Genomic DNA, 16261 nt, shown 5'->3' with positions numbered 1-16261 from the left:
CTCAATATATCGATGCTATAATGTAGGTAGCGAAATTCGCAAGTAACCTGTTTTTTTTTTATAATGAAAGAAAAAGAAGTGAATGAGTTGTCGCCATTTCTCGGTACCGGCTGCCGTTTTGATTGCATTTTATCATCGCTTGCTGAACTGCGTAGATTCAAGATTACTCGAGGCTTTCTTTGGAAGGTTTTTAACAGCATTCATGCTCCACATTAGCGGGGGCATCCTGTACAAATCTACAGACGTATACCTGATGCAACAAGTAAACCGTCACGATTTAGACCTTGCATAAGTGATACTGGTGCCACATGGTGCACTGCTGACCGTGATTAAGCGCGGTCCTGATAACTTTGCTCAACAGTGATTGGCTCTCTTCTGCAGCTTGCGTAAAAGAGCCAGTCCACGATCAAGAAGTTCGGTCCAGGCCAGAGCCGATCGCTATACAAAGCGAAAGTTTGATAGATGATTGATATGTAGTGTTTAACGTCCCAAAAGCACCATATAATTATGAGAGACACCGTTGTGGAGGGCTCCGGAAATTTCGACCTCCTGGGGTTCTTTAACGTGCACCCAAATCTGACAACACGGGCCCACAGCATTTTCACCTCCATCAAAAATGCAGCCGCGATTCGATCCCGCGACCTGCGGGTCAGCAGCCGAGTACCCTAGCCACTAGATTACCGCGGTGGGGCAGGAGCGAAAGTTTGACACCCGTGTTAGAGGGCTGTCGTTTTACGTGCAACGGTCGCTATACACAAAAGCGATCTTTGCGAATGCAGGCACCTGATTGCAAATACTTGGGTCGCAGGCCCGGTCGCTACGCAGTTCTGTTGTCCGAAAGCCTCGCTATCAGCGCCCGCGTAAACATTACGGCTTCTAAGCCTAAATGTTTCTTCTTCTCTACACGCACAATGCATTAGGCGCAATTAAGTTCGGCTCCGGTGGGCGCCATTACCGCCGCCGCTCTCGCGCTGGCCTCTGTCCGCTGGAGCGAGGCACGTTTCGCCGGCAAATGGCCCTCGCGGGCGCATTTTAGGGGGTGAAGCACCTGAGGGTCGACCCTTGTCCGTCCGCTGTGCCCGTCACGGGTAGATTTGTGGATGCGAGACGCAAAAAGAGCTTTGAAAATTCACTAGTATTAATAGTAATTGTGACGGTGCAAAACCTAGAAGCAGAAACCATTTATACTAATCGGTGACTTCAACGTACACATGGTAAACCTTAGGACCTACCTTTGTTGTCGACTCTCACTGTCCGCTTTATGCCCCCCTTCCCATTCTCCCAGCGTAGGGTAGCAAACCGGGCATGTGCCTGCTAAACCTCCCTGCCTTCCTTCTTGTTGTTTATCCCCCTCTCACTGTCCGCTGTTGTGGTGTCGCTATAGTCGAAACATATATGTGTATGTAAGTAAGAAAAAAATCTACAGGAGACTAATATCAATCGCAATTGTGATAGAGAGAGAGAGAGAAGAAAAAATATCAGAAAGGTAGAAAGGTTTACTTGACCAAGTTCAGTTTGCTGCCCTACATGGGGGAGAGGGGAATGAGAGAGCGAGATAAGAGGATGAGAAAGAGAAGGAGGAGATACACATTGCACATAGCACACACACCGCACACAGACTTCAGGTTTCACAGCTGGTCGCACAGGGAGAAATATAAAACACCTGCAAGCACAAACCCTTTATACTAGTCGGCGACTTCAGCGTAGAATTGTGGCACTTTATGTCACTTTCTGTCACTCAATTTACATTATACTGAGGCAGCGCATGGTTACTCACCGATTCCCGAAACTTCGCCCAGTCGTCATGATTCACTTCATGGAGATGCGTGTTTTTTTTTTTTTCGCAGTCATAGAGTTCTTTCACTGTATATTTCGAAAAACCAATCTGTAGCCGAGGTTGCGAATATTCGTGACAACCGTGGTTGCTGGTTCAACAGTTTCTCAGGTGTGTTTCAATAGTCACCGTAGAAGCCTAAATAAACAGCTAAGTGTACAGCGGCTATCTTAAGTTTCATTCAATTTTCTCGTAACCGACAACTATAGGCAGCTTCGAGAAGACATCATCGTAGACAAAAACGATGCAGGCTACGTTGCTGTGCAAACAAGATGGAAGCTAAGTGAACTGCTCGGATGGCTCGATAGACAATAAAAGAGAGAGAGAGAGAATAAACATCTTTATTTTGTTATTCTTGAAGCGTCGTCTTCGGGGTGGTCTCCCCTCGCCGGAATGGTCGTCTGCACACAAGCATACGCTTTTCCAGAGGCTCTATGTGAGTAACGTTCAAAGTTTCGTACATTTGAACACGAAATAATACATCAAAAATAAGATTGATTGATTGATTGATTGATTGATTGATATGTGGGGTTTAACGTCCCAAAACTCAAAATTAAGAGGTATACGTTTGCTTCCTTTGCTCGATGCGAAGTGGCGTCTCTTCGCGTAGAAGCCGCCCAGACGTGTTCCATTTCTCGGACAACATGGGCTCGATGCTGTCTTCTAAGCAGTCAGCGTAGGCTGTTTACGATGCTGCCTAGAATTAGAACACAGCCTGTATGCCTGTTTTCTATCAGTTGTGTGGATAGATACATGTTCGTACCTTCTAGCAAGGGCTGACTTCCGGCCTTGTTGGTGGGACGTTCAGTACAGACTTGTGAAGAACGGGACGCGACAATAAGGGACACACACAGTACATATGTGTGTACCCTTTGTCTTGTGCCGTCGGCTGCACTAGTCGCTTAAATCTGCACTAAAATCTTATGTAGAAGTAGAGCCTCGAATCTGTGGCACACACTCATGCTAGGGAAGTGGCCACATTTCATCCCTTCTATTCTTTCACCCTCTTCAACGAACCCGAGCGTCTCTTGGCCCTATAGGTGCGTTTACTTTGCCCTCGCGGTGTTTCCAGCGATTTCGCTTTCGTCTTGGAGTCATCTTAGGCGAATACATGATGGAACCCGAGAGTTTTCAGTGGCGCTGACAGTTGGGCAAGTTCATTTTCGTAACACATCATGTATATACGATCAAGGACCATCCCAAGACAATCGCACAGAAGTGGAAGTATAAACTTTTTTAAAAACCACCAGAACCAAGAACAAGCATCAACCCAGATCTATCGCATATTGTTCAGCAAGTGAATTTCCTTATCAAAAAGGCAATGGACGGATGACTAGCGTTTGCTCTCGGCAATCTAGATATGCACCATGCTTCCGTACCTTCTCAGTTAGTACGATTAGGATTAGTGTACAACATAGCCGCTTGGTCAAACCTTAGCTCACAAAAATTCAACCTACATTCCACACAAGGAATTATCATATGCGCAACAGCGTTCCTTTTAAACTGGCCAGGTGCTTCCGTAGCCTAATATACTCATGCATCGACTGGTTTGACCGACATTGACTTGACCAAAATGCTACCCCCCCCCTTCTTTTTTTCCGGTTCCCATTTATTGTGGGGAAATTCTTTCCGAATGAATTCAAACCAATAAGTTCGCATTCCCGTGTTAGCGCACTTCTAGTGTTTTAGCATACCTTTACTATATTTGACCACAAAGCAATTTACATAACCATATTTCCGCTGCCGTCGCTCACCTGGGTTCTCTGACTTCATATATCAATAAGTTGTGATCCAGCTTCCAACAAAGCTCACAGGGTCCGTTATGCATTCTCCTAAGGCGACTAGACAGTTTATGAAATATTTCTCGAACCCCTTTTCTTCTCGTTGGCTGAAGCTTAATTCCGCGATTAATTTTAAGTTGTTGGGTTGAATAAACCTTCCCCTAGTTGCTGTATCACGCTGCGTTCTCAATTACGCGCAGCTTTCTGATTAGACAAAGAAATGGGCGCTATCCGAAAGAACACGGAATGCCACTCGCGCGGGCGCTGGCAGCGGAGGCGTGCAGCGCGATTTACGGTTATCGGCTCCGAGGGAGCCCTCGACCTTCTCGATGACCGGGAATGCTTCGCGCATCAGCCGATGAGGTCATTGTGGCCGCCATTGCCCGCAAGCTGTACGCGATGATGGCGTCTCGGATATCCTGCCCCTTTGGTTCGGCCTCTTATTCTTCGACTCCAAAGGTGATTCAGGGCCCCTTGTGAGCTGTCTCCCCGTTTAACGAGAATATACGCTACACCCTGCTAAAGGTGGTCACGTGGTGTCAGATTGATGGAACACCTTCGATATAAGTTAGGGGGGGGGCAATCCGTCGCACTTTGTGTTGGAGCGTGGACGGTGATTAATTCTGGGGAGATGTGGTACTGTGCGTCTGTATTGCGGGCAATGCCAAAGTGGACGTCGAAGGATGAGCCTCTTCTTGCGGATGCACGTTCTTGTCGCGCACGAATTCATACGTAATTGTTGACTGGTCAGTGTGTGTGTGTGTGTGTGTGTGTGTGTGTGTGTGTGTGTGTGTGTGTGTGTGTGTGTGCGTGCTTGTCTGGAGTAGGGGTTGAAGCAGCGTTTGTGAATGTTTGCAAGTGTTTGTAAGTGCGCATGTTTGCATGCGTATACGTGCAAAAACAAATCGTGGTCGTAGGTGTTCGTGTGTGTTTTCATACGTGCGGACCAATTCAAAGTTTTTAACGATATATCATTATTTTGTTATTTCATATTTATAATATAATTCATAAGTATATTATTTTTATAGTACATTGTTTTGTACACTTCATACATCGTCTTAGTGCTGTCAGCCTTTTTCTGCCTTATTTTTCAAGCGTGTTCGCACACTATATATGTATACACATCACTCGACCGATCTGAAATTCAAAGCTTCGGCAAGCTTTAAAATGGGCTTTTAATGCAGGCTTTGTAATTGTGAGGGTGGTTTGGAAAGATATTGCTGAACAAAATATGGCCTTGTTCAAGTTTAGTGTGACAGCGTCGTAGCGGCGTAAATCAAGCCTAGAAGTTACACATCATTCGATTATTATATTCCACTCAATAGATATTGAAAAGCAGTCGGCATAACAGTTTAGTGTGCCGTTGGCGCGATAATATGCGAGTCTAATTTTGAGCTTCTCATGCAAGTTAGAGTTCAGTTTCAGTGACTAGGTTAAGCGAAATTTACATTAGCGCATCCTTGTTGGACTTACATTACCGCTGTCCTGTTTAAATCGTTTGGCCGTTTCCGCTGCAGCGTTTGGTTTTACTTTGCCATGAACACCTATGTTGACTTTTAGCAAGACGAAGCTTTAGTAACGGTTTTGTTCTGTACAGCCGCATATTCACGTAGGCTGCAAATACCGGACTCTCATAGGAAGACAGGACCACTTGTCGAAACCTGAGATCTATAGTGACACCCTCTGGTCGAGGATTTTTCATCGCTGAGAGGAAGCTAGTCGGTACATTACAATATCATCTCAATTATACACTCCCCCAACCCATCCTCCTTATTTTCTTCCATAATTGTATCACTTTATGAAGGAGGTCAGTTTTCCTTGTTTTTTTTTTTCGTGTATTACTTATATCGTTATGTGGACAGAAGCTTTGCCGACGTTCTTTATGTTTAATGCACCGTTTCCCGACCAAATTTCATAGCATTCCTCTTCGTGTAGTAATAGGTTTTCTCAATAGTTACATTTGATTTATATGTGGTGTTTAACGTCCCAAAACCACGATATGATTATAAGAGACGCCGTAGTGGAGGGTTCCGGATGTTTCGACCACCTAGGGTTCTTTAACGTGCACCCAAATCTGAACACACGAGCCTACAACATTTCGCCTCCATCGGAAATGCAGCCGCCGCAGCCGGGATACGAACCCGCGACCTGCGGATCTGCAGCTGAGTACCTTAGCCACTAGACCACCGCGGCGGGGCCAAATAGTTACATTTACGCTTCAGATTTGTGTCAGATAAGGTCCCATAAAAAAGTCCTCACCGAAATGTTGCTTTTGTCGTTTAAAAAACGGCAGCGTAGCCATTTGATAAGATAACAGCGAACATGGCGTTTCAGCGACTTGTGCAACAATTTCTGCAACATGTGGCTCGGTCTCCAGTATCTTCAATTTCTGTAAAAGCATTTCGGCACGCTTCGTATTGATCACAAAGTGGCCGCTGCTCTCAATAAGATGGCATGGTTGTTATCAAAAAAAAAAACTTATCTAAGAAATAGGCGGACACCAAACGCATTCCGCGTTGACTTTCCCCAATGTAGTTATTGTGAGCAAGCTACAAAATCCCAAACTTTTACGCTTCCTCACCTTTATGTATTCAGAACTGCGCCATAAAACACGCGCCACGTATTTTGGGTTCACGATCTCGTGTATCTCAACATGGCGGCGGCAGGGGGGGAGGGGGGAGGGTGGCGTGGAGTTTGAGTGCCGATATATCGCAGTGCGGCAGCTGCTCGTAAAATGCGCACCCCGTGTGCACTCCCAGAAAATGCCTCCCTTTTCAATTGCGTCAGAGCTGCGCGCAATGCCGAAGTGAGTTAGATACATCCCCCGAAGAGCACTTGCCAGATGGATGGTGGTCGGTCGGGTGTTATATTCGCTCCTCAAGTTTGAGGCGAGAGTTTTATTGGTCAACAACGCCCTTTGCGGCGACCCCTCGTAGTTTTTTTTCCGGCTTTGTTGGAGCTGCTATTTTATGCGCTGTATAAAAGGAGCGTTGCAGACACAGATGTCTGGGTTTATGGAATAGGACGAATGACGATGTTGTCGGTTGCTTTCCGTGTTATTGATCTCTATATTCCAGTTCTGACTTAACCTTCTATTGGCATCCCGTGAAAGACTAAAGAAAAAAGTGAGCCCTTTTCGCCATCCCGGCTGTGGCGGCTGCATTTCCGATGGAGGCGGAAATGTTGTAGGCCCGTGTACTCAGATTTCGGTGCACGTTAAAGAACCCCAGGTGGTCAAAATTTCCGGAGCCCTCCACTACGGCGTCTCTCATAATCAAATGGTGGTTTTGGGACGTTAAACCCCACATATCAATCGAGCCCTTTTCGCCTCAACTTTAAGCAGTAAGAACTACATAGCATTGATTTGGAGTTTCTTTCTTGTTTTCATAATGTATATGTCTGATCTGCTCTGTTCTTTTCGTGCTCTTTTATAATTTTTAATGTGACTGTGTTTCTACCCGCTAGTATTCTTTTCCTGTGGTTATGAGATTTCTGTTGCAATCATCTGATTCTCGTTCCGTGGTTTCCCGACTGCTGTTTCATCAGTGAAGCTGCTCTAAGCCGAGCCTTTCATGTCCGGGATACTTGTGGGCATCGTGAATGGGTATGCGCCGCATGCATTGGGTAAATACCACTATACTCACCAGTGGCCGACTAAAAATGAAGGCAACAGTCTAACAAACGGGTGTGTGCCGCATAAATCTGTGTGGCCGGTTAGGCCACTATGATGGTCATAAATGCGTACGCACCACAGGCATTGGGTGAATTCCACTGCACACAACTTCCACTGAAAAGCATGAAAGCGGCAGTTAGCCGAACAAGTGGGGTGCGCGTCACCATACCAACACCACTGTCACGTGACGATTTGTGGTTTCAAAACGCGGTGGCTATACTACCAACGTTAAGCTTAACAAAGAGTGTTTAATAACGAGCAGTGGTACAGCATGTACGAAAGACCTGCAAAACATAGAAATGCGTTAACTTGACACGTTTCATCGATGTCTGCGAAGCGAAGCTGAGTTTTACAAACGCCGGACACAGAACGAGAAGCGTCAACAGCTCACCTCTTAAAACAATGGAATCGGAGTGAAGGGCACGAGCGAGCATATAGCAAAGTTCGGGCCTCGGCAGGGACGGTGCAGGTATACAAACTACTCCCCCTCTCCCCCTGTTTTTTATATTTTTTGTTACAAAGCATCCATACAAATGCCAGAAAAGAAAAAAAAGCATCAGATGTTCATCTTCTCCGTCTTCGTCTTTGCAGCCCGTTTTTCAGTTTTGTTTTACACACACAACCTAACTGGCCCCTTGTGCCTTCCTATCAACGACTCAGAAATTTTAACACCAATACTCTCAAGTCGCCTGGAAACTGGCCTAAAACAAAAACAGCAACAACAACAAAAAACTATTGTTTGTTGGCACGTGGGTTGGAGAATTGAGGAGGAGACGATGCGTGGCCTGGTTCTCAATGTCGAAGTTCTTTTCGCTTTATTACCGTAAATAAAGACCTCCCGTTTGTATTCTCATCTGCATAGTTGTTTTTTTTTGTCGTTATTGGTATTCACTATTGGTCCAAATCGCACAAAAAATAAATGTAAAATGGGGGAGTTGCCTCTCTTTCTTTTTCTCAAAGATTGCCGGGGATAACACCGAAGCGGCAGGCTATTTTATGCCGTATAGAACGCGGGGTGGTGTTTATACAGCACCTTTGAAGCGTACGGTAGTACAGGGGCTCGCGAAGAATAACGTTTTGGCATAAAATAAAGAAAACAGATATTCTAGTTTTGGTTCTGAAGCAGTGAACTCGGGACGAAGTAGCTAGCAAGGCTGCTAGGGAAACAGGGATAAGGGTGGGAGTAGGAGTGGAAGAGTAGGCATTTGCAGCCGCTTATCGAGTCTCACCTAAACGAGGTCTTTGTTTTTGACCCCCACCCCCCTTTTTGGAAGCGAAATTACGAAAAACGTCACTCCTATATTTCCCATCCTGTTGCATCATTTGTTACGAGGCTCGTGCGATCTTTTAGCACGTGCAACCAATTTGTTTTTTCTCCCGCGAGTGAGTGTGTTTGTGTGTATGCGCGCGTCAACGAGATTTCGGGAAACGTGTTCCTGTGTTGGGGAGTTTATCGAGAAGGGCCTGTACTGAGCGTATCGATCGTAGTAAGTTGGACGACCGCCCGTCGTGAACATGAACTAGGGGGCACAAGCGCTGTATTTTTGTAACCTCTGTATTTTTGTAACCTATGTTTTATGTTAAAGCGGGAGAAAATCAACCTGTGCGTTTCCCTTGTAAAACAAGTTGCTTGGGTCAATGTGTTTTTTTTTTAATCCACGAATACTAAGCATTGCCGTCTAGTATCTTGTTGTAAGCATTGTTTTAGAGTTTATCAGTTTAACATAAAAAAGAAACAGTGAAAATTAGAGAAAATGCACCAGAATTCTCATTTATACGGACTTACAAAGGTGCAGATGAATTGACAAAGATATAGTCGAAGTGCTGCAATATATACAGAAGCGTTATTGCTTCTGAACATGGACGGCGCCTATTTTTCGGTTTTGTTCTTTTTGTTAAATGTATCGCAGCTGTTATGTAAGGTTATCGTCATGTATGTCGTGCTCAACATCACCTAAATCTGTATGATTCTCTTGTAGCTAGTCGAGTCATCATTATCGCCCCCACCCTCCTTCCCGTTCTCTGCCTTGTATATAATCTGCTATTTCTTGATAAAACCAGTTGATAGAATCTCGTTCGCGCTTTTTGTCATAATTGCTTATGTGGAGAGTTTTTTTTTAATTATTGAGATCGCGAGGTTTCTGACAGTTTGTCTCATGTGTCGCAGTATCCTCGAGATGCGCAAGGAAAAGAGCCGGGACGCAGCCAGGTCACGGCGGGGCAAGGAGAACTACGAGTTTTACGAGCTGGCCAAGATGCTGCCGCTGCCGGCGGCCATCACCAGCCAGCTCGACAAGGCCTCCATCATCCGCCTCACCATTTCCTACCTGAAGCTCAGAGACTTTTCCCAGCACGGACACCGGCCCTGGCTCAGGGACACGCAGCCCTCAAAGGCACTCAAAGGTATGCTCTTGCCTGTATAGTACGTACTTGCTCAAGGACGCGCGTCGGAGCACTTCGCCAGCTCAACGAGGTGTCTTGCAGTGCAGTATCTTTGGTTCGGAGTGTCTTGCGGTTTTATTCGAAGTTTAGAAGTGTCTTGCGGTGAACAGCTCAATGGTGGCTACAGTAGCTCAAAGGTACAATGCTTCTGCGGGGTACTCTGTCAAGAACAGTTTCAGTGTAGCTACCTGACACGCGTCAGAGCACTTCACCTGCTTTTTGAAGTGTCTTGATGTGCAGTGTCCTGTGGTTCGAACTGAAGGCATTGTGGTCCGAGACAAAGTTACGAAGTGTACTGTGATTCGAAGTGTCTTGTAGGGTGAAGTGCCTTGCCGCGCATAGCTAAACGTCTATATAGCGCGGATAAAAAAAAACCCTGGTGCAAGCTAGGGCTGGTCGTATTAACGTTAAATGAAAGTGCCGTTTGCCAACAGTCGTTACGCTCGATTGTCGCTTACTGCCATTGGTATCCAAGGTCTTGTCTTGGGGGTACAAAGCAGTGTGGTGTCGGGGGGAGGGGAAGGGGGGTTATAGCCGATAATGTGCGTTTCTTCGCGCATTTGTGACCGATGTTCTTGATATAGTAGTTCTTTCATAGAATCTTCTACGACAGGTAGCACATATCTGTAATGAACCATTCGGCATTGTAGCGTGAACTTTCTAACTTGTTACGAATGCTCCATCTTGCTACTCGGCTACTGACCCGCAGGTCGCGGTATCGAATCCCGGCTGCGGCGGCTGCATTTTCTATGGAGGCGAAAATGCTGTAGGCCCGTTCGCTCGTATTTAGGTGCACGTTAAAGAACCCCAGGTGGTCGAAATTTCCGGAGCCCTCCTATACGGCGTCTCTCATAATCATATGGTGGTTTCGAATCGTTACACCCCACATATCAATCATCAATCTTCTTGCTACGAATGAAACAACATGCAAAGAAAACAAAATACACCTGTTTGAAACTTCAAATATGGTAATGTGAACACTAAAGGCTGTTTTATAGATACCGTTGCTGCTCGCATGGGCATTCAAAGAAAATAAGAAAGTAAAGAGAGAGAGATAGTGACAGTATAGCTGGATGCATTGTCACTGACGTCACTTCCCGAGTTCGCTTGCCCTCTGCATTCGCGTATGTGCCATCTTGTTCGCAGCCCATCGAACCGTTGAGAACCGCCCACTGGAGGCTTACATATGCCGGCTGTTCGCCGCGTCTGTCCCGTCAGCCTACGCTGCACGTCGACAGCCGACGAAGTCCAGTTGTCCACCGCACGGTCCTCCCCATAACTTGCACCGGCGTCGTAGTCGATGCTCGTGTACGCAGGCATGTCGCGACGGAGCGATGACGCAGCGAGTTTCGTCTCATCACGCGTGGCGCCGTAAGCCGGGAGCTGAGTCGGCGGGATTTGGCCGAACGGGCGCGCCAGATCGGGTCCCTAAAACGGACCCTCGCTGCCGCTAAAACCTTTTGCTCTGCGAGTTTGGCCTCGCTCGTGCGCTGCAATTTTGCTAATGGCTCGACGAAGCGGCAGTGAAAGGCGCACAGGGCTGATTAGTAGCAACCGTGACCAGCGGAGGGAGAATATAGAGACGTGAAGAGGAGGAAGAGAGGATGAAAGGAGGAATAACGGTGCTTTTGTTGAGAGCTCGGCTGTGGCTTTGGCAGTGACTACGGATTTTTATTGTGAAGGCGGTGCCCGCTTTTAGCTCATTGTTCTCATCGTTTTCCTTCCTTTTTTTTCGGTTGATTTATGTGAGCACATCAGACAGGCTTGGCTGAACGTAGGCTTTGACCACTCGGACACTCGGCCTTAAAAAAAACAAAGAGAGGGAGAGAGAATTGAGGGAGGACGCGCAAGCTCGTTTTGGCCGTATACCAGCAGGCAGGCGAGCATCCTATACGCTTGCTGTCGTGAAGTTCAGCGTGTGTCTAAAATGTGACAACCGGCCCGGCAACTGGTCAGGCAACCGGTCTGGAGAGTACGTTGGTTTCGCTGTTTTTTTTTTTCGAATGCGTGCTCGTTATGGCTGTTGCACTGTAACGAATACAACTCCGGTGGCTTCATTTGCGAACTGCCCTGTTTTGTTGCGGTTGTGTAAAAAAACATTGTCTTGCTTTAAACATGTTACCTTTTTTGAATATGAAGAAATGATAATTTATTTTTGTTTTAAAAAAGCACAGACTCTCTAGGAAAATATCGAACATGGTAGTCGCATTTCTATTCTTATCTCTTCTTTATCTGTTCTGTAAATAAAATAAATGCTTCTTTTCCGCACACCGATATGTAAAAGAGCGTTCACAGACTTAATCACAAACTGCCACCGCCAGGAAGCGTCCCGGCAGCGCTTACAAATGAATACGTAGTGTCGGGTGAGAGGCAAATGACTTCGCTGCCAAATCCCTAAATCCGGGCGATGATCGTGATCGCATAATAACCGGAGACCCCATCCCAGTTGCTCCGTATGTTGGCTTTGCCGCGTTGCGTGTCGTCGCCGTGAAAAGCCGTCTTTAGGGGTTTTCCCCGGTACCCAATCCATAGCAACACTGCCGCTTGATGATGACGTATTGGAAATTGATACCTCCTCTCTTCTTTATTTTCTTTTCTCGCTTCATCCGACATGGTTCCAAGCTTTCCCGCGTCCATTACATTGTTCTATGCTTCCCCGTTCGGACGTTTCGCAGCGAGGTCTTTCTTTTTAAGCCACGGTTTTTGGGGGCTCCCGCTCGCTTTTTTTTTCGTTCCGTGCTTTCTTTGTTTTGCAACAGAATAAACATGGCAGTATAACTGTAGGATGGGGAAGAATTGCACGTAACACACGAAAGACCGACTTCCCCTCAAAGAAGATGAGTTTTCGCCCAGATTTTTGTATGTGCATATTTTTTACGGAAAGTTCTTCCCGTGCTACCTTTTTTACGTAAATCCGCCCATTTCAGAAAACACGAAGGCTCTCCGTCCAGAACTATCAGTAAAAAAACGCAAAATAAATAGTGATAAGTTGCGCGTGAAACCCACCTCATCGTGCACTTCACCGTTATTCAGCGTATACATAGTTTCATGCTTCGCCCTCTCCAGTTCTTCTCTCGTTCTCTATTTTCCCTTCCTCTCACTGCCGATGACCTGCATGGCGAAATCCGTTGATCGCAGGCCCCGTTAATATGGCCAATAACGGGAATGGAGGCGCCCCACAGCCCGTAATCAGTACCGTCAGATAGACGGCTGATATTCTTTTTTTTTCCTACCTTCCTGCTTAGCCAAGCCAAGCTGTAGCCGGCAGTTCGTGCCTTGGGCTCCTCGTAGTCTCTCCTTTTCGCCTTCTTTTGACCCTCTCTTTTCCCGTGTTCAATCGTTACCGCTCCCCATTCCCACCCTTATCCTTTTACGGTCATTGCTACTTTTCGCGAATGCTTCTTCACGCTACCCTGTCTGTCTCTTTCCTGAGGGAAAGGAGGTTGAAGGCGGATGTCTTCGCTCCCTCCGCTCCGCTTTCTGCTGATTACGCCGAGAAGGAGAAGGTGGATTCATGGAGGCGCGGCCTCTTTTCGTATTCTTATGTTCGATTGGAGAGGGTGTGAGAAGGCGGATGTTTTCGCATTCTCTTTATTACGCTCGGAAAAGACAGGTTGAATGCATGGTAGTGCGGCGGGCCGTGCTCGGTGTGACCGCTCAATACGAGGCGATTCACCGTGCCGAGCGAATACGACGAGTAGCCTATAGTGACGTAGATCTTCCCTTATTTCCCTAGACCCTGCTTTCTCGCGCGTTTCACTTTCCGGTCAGAGAGTGTACTCCGTGGCTGACCGATCGAATGATCGCGAGAGATTTCCTATCAGTGGTTAAAACCAGACATCAAAATTTATTTTTAGTACGATGACTGGTATACGCTACTTCTAGCGATTACCACGTCATGCCACGGCGAACATGGTCTCTGGAGATAATGTTGGCTTTGATCTACGCGTTCGCGTTGAAATAACTTCGGCATGACCCGAACTGAAGACGTTTGAAACGAAAGTGTGTTCGCTCTTTAACCCTGAATGGTACTGTTTCGACACGTGATTATCATACGTATTTTTTGGTGCGAAAATTCAGCGCAAAACAAGGACTGACTTCGAAGAAGAGATGAGAGAAGCACTGGCGCTGACTAACAAAAACAGTGATAAGGTGTTGCTTCCAACAGCGCACCGATACGCTTACGTAGATGCCCCGCAGTGATGCATGTGGATTTCCTTGAGTTCGCCACGAATACAAGTGATTTCGTGGAACCGGGCGAACAAAAGAGCGTTAACGGCTTGTTTAGTTTAGGCTGCTTTGTGCATATTGTTCAAACTTGTAGTTACCTTGAAACAGTGCACCGTACGAAAACCACAGCGAAGAGCTCAGAAGGCACGGAGAAAGCGTACATGTAAAAAAGAAAACATTGCAGTTTCGACATTGAAGGGAAAGGTTGGAGGGAAGGAGGACTTAAAAATATCAGGTGCGCATTACTGGCTGTGCTTCCGGAGTATTCCGGACTATATTCCGGCTGTGCTTCCGGACTACATAGGGGCTATTTCTATTGGTTTGCAAAGCTTGAGGAACACTTACTTGAAGCATCTGAATAAAAGGTGCATATCGTTACGCAATAGCTTCATATTTTTGAGCGTGGTACATGGTGTTCCAAAGTCTGCTGGTACTGATGAGAAAATAACAAGCTAGTCCGACCAAAACGAAAGTGTTTACAAAGCGGTAATTACGCTTTTTTCAAGTTAATACAATTCAACTAATTACTGTTTTATAAGCCTTTTGGTCGGCGTTTGTTGTTTCTTTTTCCCCTTCGTGACACTCACTTCTCTGTGCACTCTAAAAGAAAAAGAAGTCCTTTGACTCTTTCTTTGCGATTTCTGGCTTGCCTCGTATAGTACCCCCCCTTTAAACAGGCACATTAGCTCTCTTGTGACTTACACGACTCTGAGAAGAGGGTACAAGGATCTCCAAAAGGGGTTCACGTGTTCCTTAAAGAGAGTGATATACGTGACAAGCCAGAAATTTTAAAGAAGAGTCAAATGACTCTCTTTAGAGTGTACCACACAGGTCATCGTCAAGCCATCGACTCCGAGCAGCATGTGAACCTTGTACTTCATGGTATGGGAAGGGCAAAACAACCCGTTTTCCGCCCATTGAAAATTAGGGCGAACAACAACGCCCGGGTTAACCTGTAGGAGACGCCGATGACGTCAGTGAACCCCGGGTACCAGCCCCCGCTAGTAGACAGGGGCCGGTAAGTGGCTGAAGTCCATGGTTATCTGGAATAAAGGAGCCACCCATCTCTGGACGAAGTGAACACGCCTGTTACTAAAATGACGTTTAATGCGTGCACCTTGAGCGTTGACCTGAATGCACAGGTGGACTTTCAAGATTCAGTTCGATGTTTTGAATTGCGAGTAAATGTTCTTAAAAGAAAAAGACCAGCTCTCGTGGTGAAATTGTCTCATTTTAGTGAAAACTCTGAAGAGGCAGCGTTTGCATCTATAAGTGTCTTCGCTTTCACCCACGAAAAATTTAAACGTTGTATAATTTATATTCTACCACAAGGCCGTAATGATTTGCTGCCTTACAATGAATAAATTATAACAAATGATAATTACGCATGTTAGTCACATTACAGCGACCGCTATTGGAGCTGAACACCTATGAAGGTATACCGGTAACGGAGAAATGTCATGCCACTCGTTGTCGAGTTTACTGTTGGTCTTGCTCGTGCATTACGGTCAGTCAAATGTTCATCAATGCTCTTTAACCACGTCGCAAGATTCACTACTCTAACAACCAATAAAGCGTTTCGCTTTGCCTTACGGAATGGGTTGGCATTTCTCAGGGAAAGCTGGAATTGTCTGAGAACCAATTCAGGACCGCGCAACAAACGCCTCTGCGTCGTTTAGGAATTCCAAGAAGGCACTCTTTCGCGTCTCTTGCCGTACTCGAAAACCTGTACGAATTCAAAGTCGATCGCTTATCTGACTCACTCGTGCACTCAACACTTGACTGGGAAGTACGAGCTCTTAGAAGCGCGCTGATCTCGCGATTGCCCGCACTCCTATTTAAAAGCGCCCCTGCGGTCTTTCTTTCGGGCATCATTCCTTCCGGCAACGCCGCAAGCGTGTTGATACAGGGCCTCACCTCCCAGACTTTGCAGCTAAATACGCGCGGCCAAACGTACTCGAATCCAGTGTTTACACTGGGAACGCGAAAGGTCCGAGAAGGGTCGGGGCTGTGATCCACTGTGGCCTACCGGAGTCGTTCCCATATATAGACGAGGCGTTAAATCTGCCGTCTTTCTTCCTCCCCGCTGAGTAGCGAAGAAGCCCCGGGGTCGGCGAGGGGCCACTGTTACAGCCGGCACGCGCTCACACTCGCTCAGAGTGCCTATAAATCTGAGAAGATTAGCGCTTGCTCCGAAAGGCTGCGCCAACAGCTCTTAGATAGCTTTTTAGCTATTGACGCTACCAGAGGAACGGTCTCGGGGGTTCGAAAGGGGGGAGGCACGTTCAGGCTTCGGCGGAT

The 16261-nt window shown here is 46.5% G+C and overlaps 1 protein-coding gene across 6 annotated transcripts in view; it reads left to right on the top strand.

The window, feature by feature from the left end:
• The window catches only part of trh (PAS domain-containing protein trachealess), a 410303-nt gene that overhangs the window by 343659 nt on the left and 50383 nt on the right, over window positions 1-16261 (top strand). For all 6 annotated transcript variants that reach the window (XM_075867570.1, XM_075867569.1, XM_075867572.1 and 3 more), the window contains one exon: window positions 9456-9691. In XM_075867570.1, the coding sequence (XP_075723685.1) occupies window positions 9456-9691 (236 nt within the window). The remainder of the gene's footprint in view (window positions 1-9455; window positions 9692-16261) is intronic.

This window comes from Rhipicephalus microplus, chromosome 6 (genome assembly GCF_043290135.1).
Source record: "Rhipicephalus microplus isolate Deutch F79 chromosome 6, USDA_Rmic, whole genome shotgun sequence".
Taxonomy (NCBI): Eukaryota; Metazoa; Arthropoda; class Arachnida; order Ixodida; family Ixodidae; genus Rhipicephalus; species Rhipicephalus microplus.
The sequence above is the reverse complement of the archived record's forward strand: the minus strand, read 5'-3'. Positions and strand labels throughout refer to the sequence as shown.